At 41.0% G+C, this 15,386-nt stretch overlaps 1 protein-coding gene across 1 annotated transcript in view; it reads right to left on the bottom strand.

Moving 5' to 3' along the window:
- GALNTL6 (polypeptide N-acetylgalactosaminyltransferase like 6) overlaps positions 1-15,386 on the bottom strand; it is a 1,828,331-nt gene that overhangs the window by 1,484,775 nt on the left and 328,170 nt on the right. Inside the window, exon 3 of the mRNA XM_040419898.1 lies at positions 12,524-12,690. Within this exon, the coding sequence (XP_040275832.1) occupies positions 12,524-12,690 (167 nt within the window). The remainder of the gene's footprint in view (positions 1-12,523; positions 12,691-15,386) is intronic.

The raw sequence follows: 15,386 nt of genomic DNA, 5'->3' as shown, positions 1-15,386 counted from the left end.
TGTTAGACATATCAAATGCTTAAGGTGTGCTCACTCACGGTGCCGAGTATGTAGAAAAAGAAAGTCCAGCGGGAGCACCAGCCTGGAAGATGGGTGCAATATCCAGCTGTCACTTTACAGAGCGCATGCGCACTATTCTCATATTGTGATTCACACAATGTCGTCATCCTGGGCATGCGCATTGAGGAGAACAAGACGCCAAGGGAACGTGATGGTATATGTGGGCTCCATGGCTTTCCTGGTTTCACTTCTGGGATCCTTATTCAGTATGTTGTCACTATTATATTATTCTAATTGGAACAAAAGTTTTGTATATGTTTCGCTCTATGTAAAAGGGATTGTATCCTGATGATATAGAGCGTATGACACCAGTCACTTTGATGAACATGCACTTTATATTTGTATCATATGCTTGTAATTTACGCTGATTGTAACCACACCCTCATGGGTGTAACACTTTTTGTAATGCTTTATATGTGTTCACTTTCACTGTCTCTATGCTTGAGAAAGGCTCGTATGAGCTGAAACGCCGCAAGATATGCCATAATATGGGTGAATAAACTGCTTTGATTTTCATCACAAAAAAAGCAAGATATGCCATAATATGGGTGAATAAACTGCTTTGATTTTCATCACAACCCGGAGTGCAGTCCTGCTTTCTTTTTTATACTATTGGGGATTGCCGTTGTCCCCCTTTGGATATTGCACCCATCTTCCAGGCTGGTGCTCCCGCTGGACTTTCTTTTTCTACATACTCGGCACCGTGAGTGAGCACACCTTAAGCATTTGATATGTCTAACACCGAAACACCTTATGGCGGCACTTATACTGTGGAGGAGGTCGACCGCATCATGCGGGGAATCGAGGGTGACACCTTATTTCTGCAGGCGCCTACTGTTAAAGAACTCAAACGCAAGTATCTAACTATCTCTAAACGCCTTATTTCTATGAGACTACACATGGCTACACTGGGACAGTATTTTAAAGAAAAAAAGATCCCTAGAGGAATGCGCTCAAATTTGCGCCCAAATCTTTTTCCCAACAATGATTTGTTTTGTAAACGTTTTGAAATACTATCAAACAGATATTCATTGGACTATATTTTACTTAATATTGAGTTTCTACAATTGGAGGTTACTTCACTCACGGATGAGTTGCTGGATGTTGAACGGGCTTTGCAGGCACAATCGACTGCTGATGAAATTACGCAATATAAAGATGAGATCAAAGACCAACTTAGCAAGTTACAGATGGAATTGGAGGAAGGTAAAAGGAATAAATGGGTGCGTGATGCAGACGATTGTAAACGAGGCGATATATATACATGGCAATCTGAGATTTCATCTATGGGCTTTAACCGTGACAAGAGAAAGAGAAGATCTATGCAGCTACCCTCAGTTGAAGACAAATCTTTTTTAGGGGACAGTCTGGACACAAAGAAAAGAAAGGAACAAGAATCAGGCGAGGAGGTCACAGGTACGGACGAAAAAGGAAAGCAGCGATACAACCGAACCAGACTACAATCGACGAAAGCAACATCCCAGAGAAAGAGACAATAGTCTTCAATCTATCTTCAGTAGAATTGACTGTAGCTCAACACAGTGTCCTTTCTAAAGGGCTTACATTTTGCCCAAGTTCCAAGGTAAACTGGTTTGATCTAGAAATGGATCTTAATGAATTTTTTCGTTCTATTAAATTGAGAGTGTTTTTTAAGGATCGAACTGTTGACACACAGACATATTCAAGTGAATTTTCACTTAAAAAACTGGGTTTAATGAATAAAAGTACCTTTTTTCCTTATGTGGATGAGCCTGCTATAGAGGCCTACATTTCTGCAGTCAAAAGAGATGTCAGAGAGCTGAAAACCCGTGTTGGTGATATAGCTAGATTAAATAAACCTAATCTGACAACTGCTAAAATTGAGGCACTACCCCAGCTCAGGAACAACTCTCAACTAACTATTAAACCCGCCGACAAGGGCGGAGGAGTGGTTGTTCTTGACACATGTAATTATGTAAAAGAAATTGAGCGCCAGCTCAGCGATACGGATGTATATGGTGTGTTACGGAGTGATCCTAAATTTCATATTATGAATATCATCAGAGTCAGTCTGTCCGATGCGGTGGCGGGGGGCATCATCGATGAAGGGCTAAGGGAGTATTTGACGGTGACTTCTCCCATTACTCCGGTTCTATATGTACTGCCCAAGGTCCACAAAACTCTTGTGGATCCCCCCGGCCACCCCATCGTATCTGGTGCTGACTCTGTTTTTAGCAGAATTGCCATGTTCCTTGATAGGATCTTACGAGAATTCTCAACAGCTGGAAAGTCATACATTCAGGACACTGGGCATTTTTTGCAACAACTGCAAACAGTTGATGTTGTTGACACGCGGACTGTCACTCTCGTGTCCTTTGACGTAGTATCTCTATACACGTCAATAGGGCACGAGAAGGGCATCTCTGCGGTCAATAAATATCTGGATGATTCGTCTATTACAGAACAATCAAAATGTTTTATTAACACCCTGCTGAGACTTATTTTGGAAAACAATTATTTTATTTTCCAAGACACCTTTTTCAGTCAAAAACGTGGCGTTGCGATGGGGTCCAATGTGGCCCCAACGTATGCAAATATTTATATGCGACACATGGAGGAGGACTTCATCTATGTATCCCACCACTTTTAATATGTTATTGGGTGGTGGCGGTACATAGATGACGTCTTCCTCCTGTGGTCAGGCACTCAGCCACAATTGGTTGAGTTTCATACATATCTCAACAGTATCGACTCTGACTTGCAATATACAGTGTCTTATTCCAAGACAGAATTATCCTTTCTTGATACCAATGTCAGATTGGTTGATGGTTTAATCAACACAGGCCTATATGTCAAGCCAACTGACAGAAATACAATTCTACGATACGAGAGCAATCATCCTCGTAGTTTGGTCAAACATCTCCCGCACTCACAATTTCTGCGTGCCAAACGTATTGTATCAGACCAGACTGAGTTAGTGAGTACACTAGAAACGATGGCAGGTAAATTTAGAGAGCGCGGCTACCCCCATGGATTGCTAGATAAACAAAAAAAATGAAATTTTACATAATAATACTAAAAAAACTTCATCTACTCCACAAAAACTGCGGAGGATACCTTTCATGTCCACATACTCTGAGTGCAGTGTGGAGATGGGACGTATCCTCAAGGATAATTGGAGCATCCTTGGTAGGTCCATTAAGGATGTTCCTGAACTTAAGTCTCCTCCCCTCCTATCATATCGGAAAAGTCAAAATATAAAGGATCATTTAGTTAGAGCGGATGTAGGTCCCAAGAAAATTAGTGTACAGCGAACATTGTCACAGTCGGGACATGGCTGTTATCTGTGTCTCAACTGCGTTAATTGCCGCTATATATGCAAATCTAGATCTTTTATACATCCCTCTACACATAAGGAATATCCTATCAAATTTCATCTAAATTGCTCATCATCTTATGTAATCTATGTGTTAGCATGCCCTTGTGACCTAATATATATTGGTGAAACGTCCACAGAATTAAAACTGAGATTGAACAACCATAGGAATTTGATAAGAAAGAAACGTATTGATTTACCAGTTTCCAGACACTTTGGATCCCTAGGGCATACCGAGCGGGATCTGAGATGCTGGATTTTGGAACATGTTGTGCTTCCTAGGAGAGGTGGAGACCGTTTAGCAATGTTGAAAAAAAGAGAATTGCGGTGGATATACGATTTAGATAGCTTGCACCCAAGAGGCTTAAATGTAGAGTTCAGGTAGATGTCTGTTGATGTGTCGCTTGTCCTTGTTTTCCATGGATGTATGTGATTCACTTTCCCGACACATGTAATAGTGCAGGAGAATTGTGAAAGAACTATATGTAACTATAACTATAATAGAATATGTACCTTGAAACTAATTTATCTATATTTCTTTTTGCCTTTTAGAGTTTTTAATCTTCACAATGTTGAATTTGGATCCCCGGACTGTGGCCTGTTGGACGCGGTGCAGCCCAGTACCAACTATAGCGTCTTATCCTCTACGCGCCATTGCAGATACATCATTAAGTTTTAGTGCGCTGCTGTCTCTTTAATTGTGAGGGATAACCCCTCTATAACCGCATTCTTTCCAGCAAGTGGGTTTCGGCTGTCGGCGGGGTTCATGGAGATGTCCCCCTCCGGCATACATGGCCCTATGGTCCGGGGTCCCCTCCGAGAGGTGGGGATCCCGGTCTTAATGCTGGTATTTGTAGGAGATCCCTGCTGCGGTCCGTTATACACTCTCTATATATCCCGTTCTATAGTCACTATTTTGGGGCACATACTCGGTCCAGTTATTATCTATGTGATGGATGTGAACGGAGGTATAGAGCAATCCTCCCTTAAGAAAGATGGCGTTGTTAGCTGTCACTTTACAGAGCGCATGCGCACTATTCTCATATTGTGATTCACACAATGTCGTCATCCTGGGCATGCGCATTGAGGAGAACAAGACGCCAAGGGAACGTGATGGTATATGTGGGCTCCATGGCTTTCCTGGTTTTACTTCTGGGATCCTTATTCAGTATGTTGTCACTTTTATATTATTGTAATTGGAACAAAAGTTTTGTATATGTTTCGCTCTATGTAAAAGGGATTGTATCCTGATGATATAGAGCGTATGACACCAGTCACTTTGATGAACATGCACTTTATATTTGTATCATATGCTTGTAATTTACGCTGATTGTAACCACACCCTCATGGGTGTAACACTTTTTGTAACGCTTTATATGTGTTCACTTTCACTGTCTCTATGCTTGAGAAAGGCTCGTATGAGCTAAAACGCCGCAAGATATGCCATAATATGGGTGAATAAACTGCTTTGATTTTCATCACAAAAAAAGCAAGATATGCCATAATATGGGTGAATAAACTGCTTTGATTTTCATCACAACCCAGAGTGCAGTCCTGCTTTCTTTTTTATATATATATATATATATATATATATATATATATATATATAAAATTCTCTCAGCACGCAAGAAATCTGTATAATAGTTGGCAACCTAAGGACCTTGAGAGTTCAAAAACTAAATGTATAGTCTCTAATGTACAGAAACAGTGGGGCATTTCAATTAACCCTTGGACCAGACAATGAAAATGCTTCTATCCAAGCTAAAAGACAAATATATGATCGTATTACACTCTTGTCATTCTTATACCCTGCTGTTCAATTAAATGAAATGCCTTCTGTAATAAAACATATCGAGGGCAATCCTGACACACCGTTTGGGAAAAAGTTAATAGATTTATAAATTCTAAAAGAAAAAGATATAATTTCAGCAGTGTTCTGGTTCTGAATGAGACCTACCAAATACATTAGTACATTTACTGCACACATTTTTAAGTTTTTACTTTTTTAAATTTGTATATAAGGTAAACAAAAACACTCTTAGCTTTGTATTTCCTTTATATTTCAAATGAAATGCGTGACAACAAAAATCTGGATATGCAATTCTACAAAGTTGAATAAATCATATTCAAACACTTTTGGGGAATAACTAAGTTCTTCCCCAAACTTGGGTTTTATACTAGGTTACTTGAAGGGGTGCAAAAATAGGCAATATTTGGGAAAAAGGGAGTATGTACTGGTTTAAATTTGACACATTAAGGACATAACTAGAGATGAGCGAATCGAAGTTGATGAAGTGGAATTCGATCCGAATTTCAGGAAAAATTCAATACGCACCGAATCCGGATTTCCTCACGCTTCGTGCTAATGAATCACATTTTTTCCTAAAAAGGCTGCTGCACATTTTACGACATGGAGCAAAGAACTCTGGGAATGAAGGAACACCCATAATGCCATGCATGAAGCCAATCAGCAGCCAGCCAGCCAGCCCCTGTGATGTCACAGCCCTATAAATAACCTCAACCATCTTGGATTCTGCCATTTTCCAGTGTGCTTAGTGCAGGGAGAGACATCAGCAAGCGCTAGGGACAGTTCTAGGAAAGACTTCATTACGCTAAAAAAAATATTTTCAATTTCAGGGAAAGATTAATCAAGGTGTAGGGAAAGGATAGGGAGGCATTATATATGCTATAACAGGAGAACAGGGTGCAATAGGTGAGTGTACAGCCTGAGTAATAGGAGCAATCCTATTACACCTTGCAGCAGTAACTGGGGATCCAAATTGGTGCCATACTATATGATACATCACTAATTCCAGGACACCTTGCTTGTGATTCGGGTGCAAGTTCAGTGTGATACAACCATTTACGGGGTGTATTAAAAAGAAAGAAACATAAGTCCTATTAGCTGTACTGCATTAATTTTAATTTTTTTTTCCTTTTTTTGGGGGGGTGGGAATAATATATGTCATAATTGCCGTTCAGCAGTGAAGTTACATTGTACTATAGCCATTTACGGGGTGTATCAATAGGATAGATACATACAGTACATCCTATTAGCTGTCCTGAGTTGATTTTACACTGTTTTACTTTTTTCGGGGGGTGTATTAATAGGGGAAAAAATATATATATATATATGTCATAATTGCCGTTCGGTGGTGAAGTCACATTGCACTACAGCCATTTACGGGGTGTATTAATAGGAAAGATACTTACATCCCATTAGTTGTTCTGCTGTGAATTGTGATTGCTATATTTTTTTTTTGGGGGTGTAGTTATAGGAAAAAGAATACGTCTTAATTGACCTCCTGCGGTAAATTATGATTAGTGAAGTAACATTGCACTACAGCCTTTTTGGGGGAGTATTATTTTAATTAAATTCTTTTATTATAAAGTATGTTAGACAGACAGGTGACTGGCCCTTCAAAGGGAACGGGCAGTGGGAAAAATGTTTCTGTCGCAGGCAGCTTAAGAAGGGCGGGTGGCAGCAGGAGTCGCAGCGAGAGGACTGAGCTCCCAGTGTCATCTAGCGGTCGTGTCTTGACCAGCAACCCAGGGGTGCTTGAATGGTTGCCTTGGTCTTCGACTTCGTCGCAAGTGACATCAGACACACCCAGCCAAGAGACACAACGCTTAGTTGGCATGGCCCAGAAGCAGGCCCTGTGCCCCCACCTGTCCTGAACCTTCCTCTGTCATTTTCTGTTCCCTCAGAATGAGAAGTATTATATTTCGTAGGCTCGGCTCCACTTGTCAGCGAGAACGAGCTACTAGAGGATTGTCAGCAGCTACTGCCCAGCTAAGATTTGGAGGAGGCTTCCTCTGGTAGGCGGGCAATTAGTGATGATGAGTCGCGTGGGATCTATTGTTGTGAGCCATCAGGCTCCTGGCCCTGAGAATGTTGAGGGGGACATCAGTGACGTGCAGACTGTAGAGAATGATGGTGATGATGTAGCTGATCGCACTTGGGAGCTGGGTGATGAAGGGCCTTCATTATCATCATCATCATCAGAAGACGAGGGTGGCAGCTTGCGCATAAGGCAGTGGCTGAGCCAGCAGTGTGGCAGCGTGGCAGTAAGTCAGCAGGATGGCAGCAGTGGGAGGTCAACCAGCCCAGAAAGTAGCGGTGCAGGGGTTCATGGAGGCAGCAGTAGCAGGCAGTCAGTCATTTCCCTGAAAATGGGAAAATGCTATACTCGGCGGTGTGGAATATTTTTTTTAGGCCACCCGAGGAGGTGAACATGGCTATTTGCTGAATTTGTGGGCAGAAGGTGAAGCGTGGCCAGGGTGCCAATGTTGGCAACATGGCCCTATGTCAACGCATGCAGCGTCACCATAAAGTGGCCTGAGAGAACCATGGCTCCGATGTGGTGATAAAGCCTGCTGCAGGAACCTCTGCATCGCCCAGTGGCACGCACCCAATTTATTGCAGTCAAGGCTTCACCACCTCAGCCAAAGGGATCTGTCTGTCCGTCCCATCTTCTGCTGGTCCTGATGCTCCTGCTGCATCTCCTCCTACTCCTCGTCAGTCATTCCGTCAGCAATCGATCACCGAAGCGATTGCCAAGAGACAATAGTATGCATGCACTCATCCAATGGCACAGCAGCTGAACGTGTTCCTGGCCAAGTTGCTGGTGCTGCAGTTTCTCCCTTTGTAAGTGGTGGACTGTGCACCTTCAGAGAACTGATGGCTTGTGCCGAGCCGAGGTGGAGAGTCCCAAGCCATCATTTCTTTGCCAAAAAGGCAGTACCAGCCCTACACACAAATGTAGAACAGAAGGTGGTCCAGTGCTTGAGCCTGTCTATGTCTGCCATTGTGCATGGCAGCGCCGACGTGTGGAGCTATAACTACGGTCAAGGACAATATATGTCCTTTACGGCCCACTGGGTAAATGTAGTTCCTGCCCAACCACACCAGCAACTTGGCCAGGTGACGCCGCTTCCACCTCCATGTTCTCACGCTGTTGGTCCTGAGACAATGTCCGCCTCTACCTCCTCATCCTCCACTGTGTCCTCAGCCTCCACTGCAGGGACAATTCACAATGCCCGTCCAGCATACCACATGTGCAGGGCACAGCGGTATCACGCTGTTCTGCACCTAGTTTGCTTGGGCAAACGGAGTCACACAGGGGAGGAACTGCTCCCCGTCCTTCATCAAGAAATCGAATCCTTGCTTTATCTCCTCGACAACTTAAAATCAGAACCATGGTGACAGACAACGGAAAGAACATGGTGTTGGCGCTGCGTCAAGGAGGGCTGAGCCATGCATGGCACATGTGTTCAATCTGGTTGTAATGCCGTTCTTGCAAGACATCCTGAAAATGGGCAGGAAACTTTGCATGTACTTCAGCAACTCGTACATCGCAAAGCACAGCCTCCTTGAGCTACAGCGGCGGAACAGCATCCCCCAACATAGGCTGATATGCAACGTTTGCCATAAACAATTTCTTGATGATACAGGCGGACAGAGGTAATCCCCTGTGTAACTTCGATGTAACATCTGCGTGACACCTGCCGTAGTGCCGTTTGCTCGTGCCCTTTGAGGAGGTCACTTCATTTGTCAGTCGCCAGGATTACGGGATGAACAACATCATTCCACTTATTCATGTCCTGGAACAGATGTTGCTAAATCTGGATGGTTAGGGGACAGGAGACGTGGCAACTACATTTCATGGCCACATGAGTCCTGTGGGGATTGAACAAGAGGAGGAGGACATTCGAGCACTAGCAATGTGTAGAAAAATGGGTGTTTTTTTCTATACAGGTGACAGGAGAGGAGGAGCAGGAGGAACAGGAGCAGCCAAAGGAGCTACAGGATGATGAGGAAGACGAGGCAGAGGACCCAGACACACCATGGCAGTATGCACTGGAGATGCCGGCAGGGAGTCCCTCCGAGTCTTTTGTGCAAATGGCCCGATGCATGCTCACTTGCTTGTGTAGTGACAGTTACTCTCCTCCATGTTAGACCCTCGCTACCGGTTGAAAATGTTGGCCTTTTTTCACACCAGCTGAAAGGGAGGACGAACTGAACTACAATCGAGACCTCCTATTTAGTCAGTTGGCCGCTGCCTATGCAATCCCCCTTCCTTGCGCAGGTCTGACCGGAGGGGCCCTCTGCGCTCACGTTTCACTGCCATGGCTGCTGGGGGTGTGGGGGTCAGGAGCAGTACCAGCTCCATCAGCATCAACTTAAGTCTAGAGTCGCTGATGAGCAGTTTTCTTTACCACTGAAGAAATTACTCACTAGCAGCAGCAGATAGACATAGAGCAGAATCTGAACCAGCAGGTTTTTGCATACTTGGAGTGCACCCTGCCACCTCACATCGAAGAACCCCTGGACTAGTGGGCAGCCAAACTCAATTTGTGGCTGCAACTCGAGTTTGCCCTGGACAATCTTTCCTGCCCAGCCAGCAGTGTGTCATGAGAGCGGGTGTTTAGTGCGGCGAGGGCCATAGTAATTTAAACCTTTGCCCCTCTAAGTTAAAACTATGTCCTCTTGTAGCAGTTTTTGTTCTTTTAAATATTCTCTCCTCTTTTACCGTGTTGATTCCTTTTATGAATTTAAAAGTTTCTATCATATCCCCTCTGTCTCGTCTTTCTTCCAAGCTATACATGTTAAGGTCCTTTAACCTTTCCTGGTAAGTTTTATCTTGCAATCCATGTACTAGTTTAGTAGCTCTTCCCTGAACTCTCTCCAAAGTATCAATATCCTTCTGGAGATATGGTCTCCAGTACTGCGCACAATACTCCAAATAAGGTCTTACTAGTGCTCTGTAGAGTGGCATGAGCACCTCCCTCTTTCTACTGTTAATGCCTCTCCCTTTACACCCAAGCATTCTGCTAGCATTTCCTACTGCTCTATGACATTGTCTGCCTACCTTTAAGTCTTCTGAAATAATGACCCCTAAATCCCTTTCCTCAGACACTGAGGTTAGGACTGTATCACTGATTTTATATTATGCTCTTGGATTTTTACGCCCCAGGTGCATTATCTTGCACTTATCAACATAAAATTTTAGTTGCCAGATTTTTGACCATTCCTCTAGTTTTCCTAAATCCTTTTCCATTTGGCGTATCCATCCAGAAACATCAACCCTGCTACAAACCTTTGTGTCATCAGCAAAAAGACACATCTTACCATTGAGGCCTTCTGCAATTTTGCTGATAAAGATATTAAATATTATGGGTCTCAGAACAGATCCCTGAGGTACCCCACTGGTAAGACCATGGTCTGAATGCACTCCATTGACTACAACCCTCTGTTGTCTGTCCCTCAGCCACTGCCTAATCCATTCAACAATATGGGAGTCCAAGCACAAAGACTGCAATTTATTGATAAGCCTTCTATGTGGGACAGTATCAAAAGCCTTACTAAAGTCTAGATAAGCGATATCTACTGCACCTCCGCCATCTATTATTTTAGTCACCCAATCAAAAAAATCAATAAGATTAGTTTGACATAATCTCCCTGAAGTAAACCCATGCTGTTTTTCATTAATTTCCCCACTATTGATGTCAGGCTTACTGGCCTATAGTTGCCTGATTCCTCCCTACTAGCTTTCTACTACATCATGAATCACATTCCATTGTGTGTAGTGGGTGCAATGATGGGGAATGACTATTGTGCCGCCAACCAGTAAGATGCCACATTCATTGTTTATCGCGGCATTTGACATTAAAATTGAGGTCTTTCAGGGGTTAAAAAATGGTTGTCGCGGCCATTTTATTTGAAGAAACTGCGTAAAATCTCAGCCTCTCTGATAGCAAATGTACGAGATATGTATTTTTTTTTCACCCCCAGTTCAGGAAAAATTGAATCTTTACAATGAAGCGTGAGAAGATTCAGCATTTTGGTGAATCTAATTTTTCCTGAAATTCAGATCGAAGCCAATTACTGTGACTTCAATTTGCTTATATCTAATCAGTATGATAATCTTAACACCAAATTTATATAGGTTTGATTGTGACATAAAAAAATATATGACCTTTTTAAAAGACAAAAATGATTCCTGTCACTATGAACTGACCCCATAACATTTTTATTTGTCTGTCGATAGAACTCTGGGAGGGCTTGATTTTTTTGTGTGGTCAGCTGTAGTCCTACCCTTTTGGGTTACATATGACATTTTTTGAAGAGGTGAAGTTACTGTTTTTTGTTTTTTGCTGTTTTCATTATATTGAATAAATAATCTAGTACTAAAATATTTTGGACTTTTCAGATGTAGCAATTCCAAATATGTTGAATTTTTTTTTTTTTTTTTTAATAAAATAGTCTGAATTACAAAATATTTGAGACAAAGTGTAATTCTGATTGCCATATTTGAAAATGAGAAGTAACTATCTCTAATATGGGGCCTGTTGATGTCTGCCTCATAGCCATTTGAGGCTATTTTGTTCAACCTGTTGAGATTATAGGGTGATTTTATATGTAGACAAATTATACAAGGTAATGTGAAAGTTTGTGGTTTCAGTCTTTTGTTCTGCCTTTAAAGTGATTGTATGAAATTAGAAAAAATAAAGGGCGGAAACGCAGAAGCACCTTCTGAGAAGGTTTTGAAGCAGTACTGTATTTTGAGTCAAAGCCAGGACTGGATTCAAAAGGAATGGAAAATGTAACGGAAGGACACATGCTTCTTCTTTCTGCATTGACTCAAAACACTACATTGAAAAATGCCTAAAAGTCACAATCATGTCCAAAAGTTAGGTCTGAAATTGCAGCTCATACCCATTTAATGACCATTTACTCTAAACAAACAAACTCCCTAGTTTCTCTATAAGCAATAAGTAGCAAAATGTAACTAATGCCACAATGACGCACTTCTCTCACAGATTGGAGGCTTTGGAGCTGTTAGCCAGAACTGTTATTTTTCTAATATATTTACACAAAATATTTCAGTTTCTATTCTTTGACACTGAAAAAGTATGACACATAATAATTACTATAATCTATTCTGACACATTGTTATATTTTAAACAAAAAAGTGTTAATTTTTAACAAATAGTATTGACCACATATGGATTACAGATATGTCACATCATCAGACAGGTAAAGTTATCAGATATCACTTTATCTATAATTGATGCTAATTAATTGAAATGAATTGTAAGACTTGCCTCTGTCACTGAAGTCATCCACCAGCATTATTTCCTCTATGAGGCTGTCCGGTGTCCTGTTGATCACGCTGTGTATGGTTCTAAGTAGTGACGACCATCCCTCATTGTGAAATGGAATAATAATGCTGGTGTTTGGCAGCTTTTCCAAATAAAGTTTGTGCTTGCAGCTGAAAGGAAAGCATAATGTGTGTGTTGTCATTTATTTTCATACAAATGGATTGCAGACCATACAAATAGCTGTATTTTGCTGATTAAGTATATGAGATGACTTGTTTTAAAGCAGGACAAATGGTAAACATGTTTTTTTTTCTTATGACAAAAAAACAATGGGTGATAATTTAGAGAAAGCGCGGCATAGAAAGTTTCTCTTGAACATACTTTTAAACATCTAGTTTACTTAAAGGGATACTTGTCAGAAACAGGTATTGTTTTAAATAATATTGGTGTGTTTTTATTTATTTTTTCATTTTGGGAGTACTATACCATTAAAAATGAAATGTAATATATTGTCCTTCTGTAGCAGTCAACAAAAAGATCCCATTATTATTTTACTGCTACTGCAAGGGGAATTTTTTTTTACCTGCTAGTATAACAGTAGATTGGCAGAATTTGGATAACAGGATGACAGCTCTATTGTTCTCTTGATTTACCTTCATGCCCATAGAAGAGCATTGCACTTATCAGAAAGACTCCCTTTCTATCCCCTTCCAGCCTGGATCTGGTGACCAAATGTAATCAAAAGTAGGGAAACAGTCAAGTAGCTGTTCTATGCTGTTTCTATAATTACCATTTATAGTATTTGTCTGAGAGCTACAGAAACAGTTATCCCAAGAGTGGAATACCGCTTTTAAAGGGAATTCCTAACTTAAGAATTTATGTATTTTTCTTTAACTCCCCTACACTTCAACAGATAAGTGCCAGGAGATATGATCATAATCTATCAGTCATTTGTGGCATATTCTGTGGATATACCATAAATGTTTAAAATGGACATACGTACTTATTTGATGGTACTACTGACATTGGAGTTCTTTTGAATACCTTATAGGTTTTCCCTATAGATAAGTGATAAGCGGCAGGGGCAATATTCAAATTCACAATATTTTGCGAATATTTGGGCAAATATTTACCATATATATACACAAATTCGAGAATTTGCGATTATTTTCTTGATTGCGAAAATTGGTAATGTAGTATGCGCGTATTGCCGACACAATACAAGCGTGGGTCACTGTTGCTACATTTTTCAAGCTGAAAGAAGTTTTCTGAGATTGGAGAAAATGGTTGGCACGGCAGAACATTACAATAGCTTTATATGCAGATAGAGTGCTTCAATATATTTGCGATTGCTCAAATCGGCAATTAATGATGCTCATATTATTCCGCAATACGTGCAACTTCACATTTTAGCAGGTCTGACTACATATTACTGATTGGTGCACTAAGTATTGTTGTGAACCTGTGACATCACAGCACTATGTCTGTAGCATGTATGTATGGACAGCAGAGAAACAGTAATTTCTATCACACTACCTAACACTTGCACTGGAACCTATCATCTACACTATATATCACTACATAATACCCTGCACTGGAACCTATCTGCTACACTATATCAGGATATAACCTACACTGACTATCTCCCACTAACTATCTGTATTATATATATAATCTAACTAACTAACTAACTATCTAATGTAATGACTCAGCAAAGCACAGAGCACAGCCATGACACTGCTGTCTCTCTTAGAACTCCATAAAACTACAGAACATGGCTGCTGGGGAGGTTCTTATATAGTAAGGGGTAGGCAACTTTCCTATTGGTTGCTAGGGATGTTGCTAAGCTCAGACAAAGACATCACAGCCTTCTTATTGGCCCACAAGCAAAATGGAGGTTACTGATTAAAAAAAATAATAATAATCGCTAATACGAATATATAGCACTATATTCTAAATCTTTGCAAATTCTCGAAGTGGCAATATTTGCGATAAAAATTTGTGATACGAATATTCGCGCCCAACACTACTATAGATACATTTCCCATTGTATGCATAACTAAAATTGAAAATGTAGTCTGGTAAAGAACATAAATGGTAGATGGGGTTATAGTTTGTTTACATCATTTTTTTAGTTCTGCTAGGAAAGTCAGTTATATCATAGACACTAGCTCTTGTAATGGAAAATGGCATAGCATCTATTGCATTTAAATAAGTTTTTCTGGGACTAGAACAAGTACTAGAATTGTCATGTCTTGTCAATTCTCAGGATAGATCATTAATGTTTGTTTGCAAGAAACTCCCACCTAGTCTCATAACTAGTGTTGATCGAGCACCAAAGTGCTTGTGTGCTCGAGTAGAGCAATTTGCGATGCTCGTGTGTTTTACCAAGCACCACAATGGAAGTCAATGGGAGAACCCCAGGCACCCCCTGCTCTGAATAGGGGAGGGTGTTGGGACTCTAGTTCGGCTTTGGAGTCCCTGCTCTGACTCCATATATAGCTATGTCCATATATGCAGTCAGTGCTTGGGGACACCCCAGTGTATTTAAACCTAATTTAGCGTGTATTTCAGAAAAGTTTCTGCTGGGATTCATTCTCACAATCTTCTGTATTAGAGGCAAGGCACTTAGCCAGTCAGCTATAATAGCTACATAGCCAGTTACTTTAAAGAAAGAAAAAAAAAAGAGACTTCTACTATACTGTACTTCTACTGAGACCTATACAGGAGAAGTTTCATATTTATTTTTATTTATTTTTAAGTGCCTGGCTATGCAGCTATATAGTGTAGTGGTTAAAGTTCTGGACTATGATGCAGAAGCTAGGAGCTCAAATACCAGCGCAAACTTTTTTATAAAATAGAGGCT

Source organism: Bufo bufo, chromosome 2, assembly GCF_905171765.1.
Source record: "Bufo bufo chromosome 2, aBufBuf1.1, whole genome shotgun sequence".
Classification (NCBI taxonomy): Eukaryota; Metazoa; Chordata; class Amphibia; order Anura; family Bufonidae; genus Bufo; species Bufo bufo.
The sequence above is the reverse complement of the archived record's forward strand: the minus strand, read 5'-3'. Positions and strand labels throughout refer to the sequence as shown.